Source organism: Numida meleagris, unplaced genomic scaffold (assembly GCF_002078875.1).
Source record: "Numida meleagris isolate 19003 breed g44 Domestic line unplaced genomic scaffold, NumMel1.0 unplaced_Scaffold250, whole genome shotgun sequence".
Lineage (NCBI taxonomy): Eukaryota > Metazoa > Chordata > Aves > Galliformes > Numididae > Numida > Numida meleagris.
In genome coordinates this window covers 356,728-358,494 of record NW_018364306.1, presented here as the reverse complement: position 1 = coordinate 358,494, position 1,767 = coordinate 356,728, and the positions used below count along the sequence as shown (strand labels likewise).

Below are 1,767 nucleotides of genomic sequence, written 5' to 3'. Positions count from 1 at the left end.
CAGGGCTGGGCCCGGCGCCCCCCAGAGCCCCCAGCGGGACCCCGGAGGCTGCGGCATCCCCGGGCTCCGGCCCCATCCCCGGGTCCCGACCTCAGCGCAGGCTCTGAATGCCGCGCACTGAAGCAGCTCAGCCCCTCTGCGAGCGCAGGCACGAGCCCCAGCAGCCCGCTGTTGGTTTCAGTGCCCGCTTCCCTCCCTGTGCCCCTTTGCCCCCTGCCTTCACTGCCAGCTCCCGCCTGGGGAGCGCTGCTTACCCCCTTGTCCCAACCCTGCAGCCCTCAGGCTTTTGGGGACCCCGGGCCCTGCTGCCACCTCCTGTGTCCCCGACTCCGACCTGCTCCCCACAGCCTGGGACTGGAAGGACTTGCTTCTCCAGAGCCCTCCCAGGAAGGGAGACGTGCAGCCCCCTGCCCGTTTCTCCCCTTTCCTGCACGGGGACCCTTTGGCATGGCTGTAGCTCCAGCCCTGAGCTCAGGCTGCTCCAGGTGCTTGGGGTGAAGAAAAAGTGAGTGAGGGGCCGGCAGGATGGGAGCCCAGGATGCCCATTCCAGAGAGCACTGCGCTGGTGATCTTTTGGGAAGAGGGCAATGCTGAGGCCATCTGGTGCCTGGTCTGTAGTGACAGAAGAAGGGGAAATGACTTCAAACTAAAGGAGGGGAGATTTAGATTGGATAGAAGGAAGAAGTTCTGTACGCCAAGGATGGTGAGGCACAGGCACAGGTTGCCCAGAGAGGTGGTGGGTGCCCCATCCCTGGTGACATTTAGGTCAGGCTGGAGGGGCTCTGAGCGCGTGATGGAGCTGTGGGTGTCTCTGTTTGTTGTCGGGGGCTTGGACCCGATGGCCTTTGAAGGTCCCCGTCCCTTCCAACTCAAACCATAATGTGATTCTATGAAGGTTGCCGCCAACTCCAACGATTCTGTGGTTCTGACCCGCAGGCACCAGGGCCCATGGCTCCCTACCGCATCCGGCTGTACCGCGACGAGGACTACGATGCCGTGCGCTCCCTGTTTGCCAGAGGCATCATCGAGCACGCTCCGGCCATCTACCGGCATGTGCTGCGCTTGCCGCGGGTGCAGCTGGGGCTGCTGGCCCTGTTCACGGCCGTGCGCGCCGTGTGTGGCTGCTGGCTGCTGGCGGTGGGAGCCATGGCGCTGGTTCTGGCAGCCGCCTGGCCTCTGATGCGCTCCTTCAGCACGTCCTATGTGCAGGAGGCGCTGGCCACTGATCTCTGCGACATCCACAGCTCCTACATGCGGGCGCCCGACTCCTGCTTCTGGGTGGTGGAGGCTGGCGGGGAGGTGGTGGGCATAGTGGCCGCGGCCCCGTCGCAGGACCCGGCGCAGCACGGCAAGGCCATGGAGCTGAAGCGGATGTCTGTCAGTAAGCAGTACCGCGGCCGCGGCATCTCCAAGCTCCTGTGCGGGGAGGTGCTGCGCTTCGCCCAGGCGCGGGGCTACAGGGCCGTGGTGCTGTACACCTCCATTGTGCAGGTGGTGGCTCAGCAGCTGTACGAGCGCCAGGGCTTCAGGAAGGTGGCTGAAACCAGCCCCTCGCTGCTTGCTAGCCTGGTCTGCTTCCAGATCCTCCAGTACCGCCTCGATCTGCCCGGCCGCCCCTAGGGCCTTGCCTGTTCCTGTTGCACTGAGAAATAAAGAGAGACCTTGGGAAGGGTGTGATGAATGTGTCACAGATGTGCAGATGTGGGTTGTGGATGTGCCTGCGTGTGGCATCGTGCCTCCATGTGGCTCATGCCCATGCCGTGAGCT

General features: G+C 64.2%; 1 protein-coding gene across 1 annotated transcript; it reads left to right on the top strand.

Annotated features, from left to right (window-relative positions):
• The first annotated feature begins 70 nt into the window (after positions 1 to 70).
• LOC110390953 (N-acetyltransferase 8-like) lies at positions 71 to 1,677 on the top strand. The gene has a single exon (XM_021382575.1). It carries the CDS (start codon positions 949 to 951, stop codon positions 1,618 to 1,620), a length of 672 nt encoding a protein of 223 aa, XP_021238250.1. The 5' UTR covers positions 71 to 948; the 3' UTR covers positions 1,621 to 1,677.
• The last annotated feature ends 90 nt before the right edge of the window (positions 1,678 to 1,767 follow it).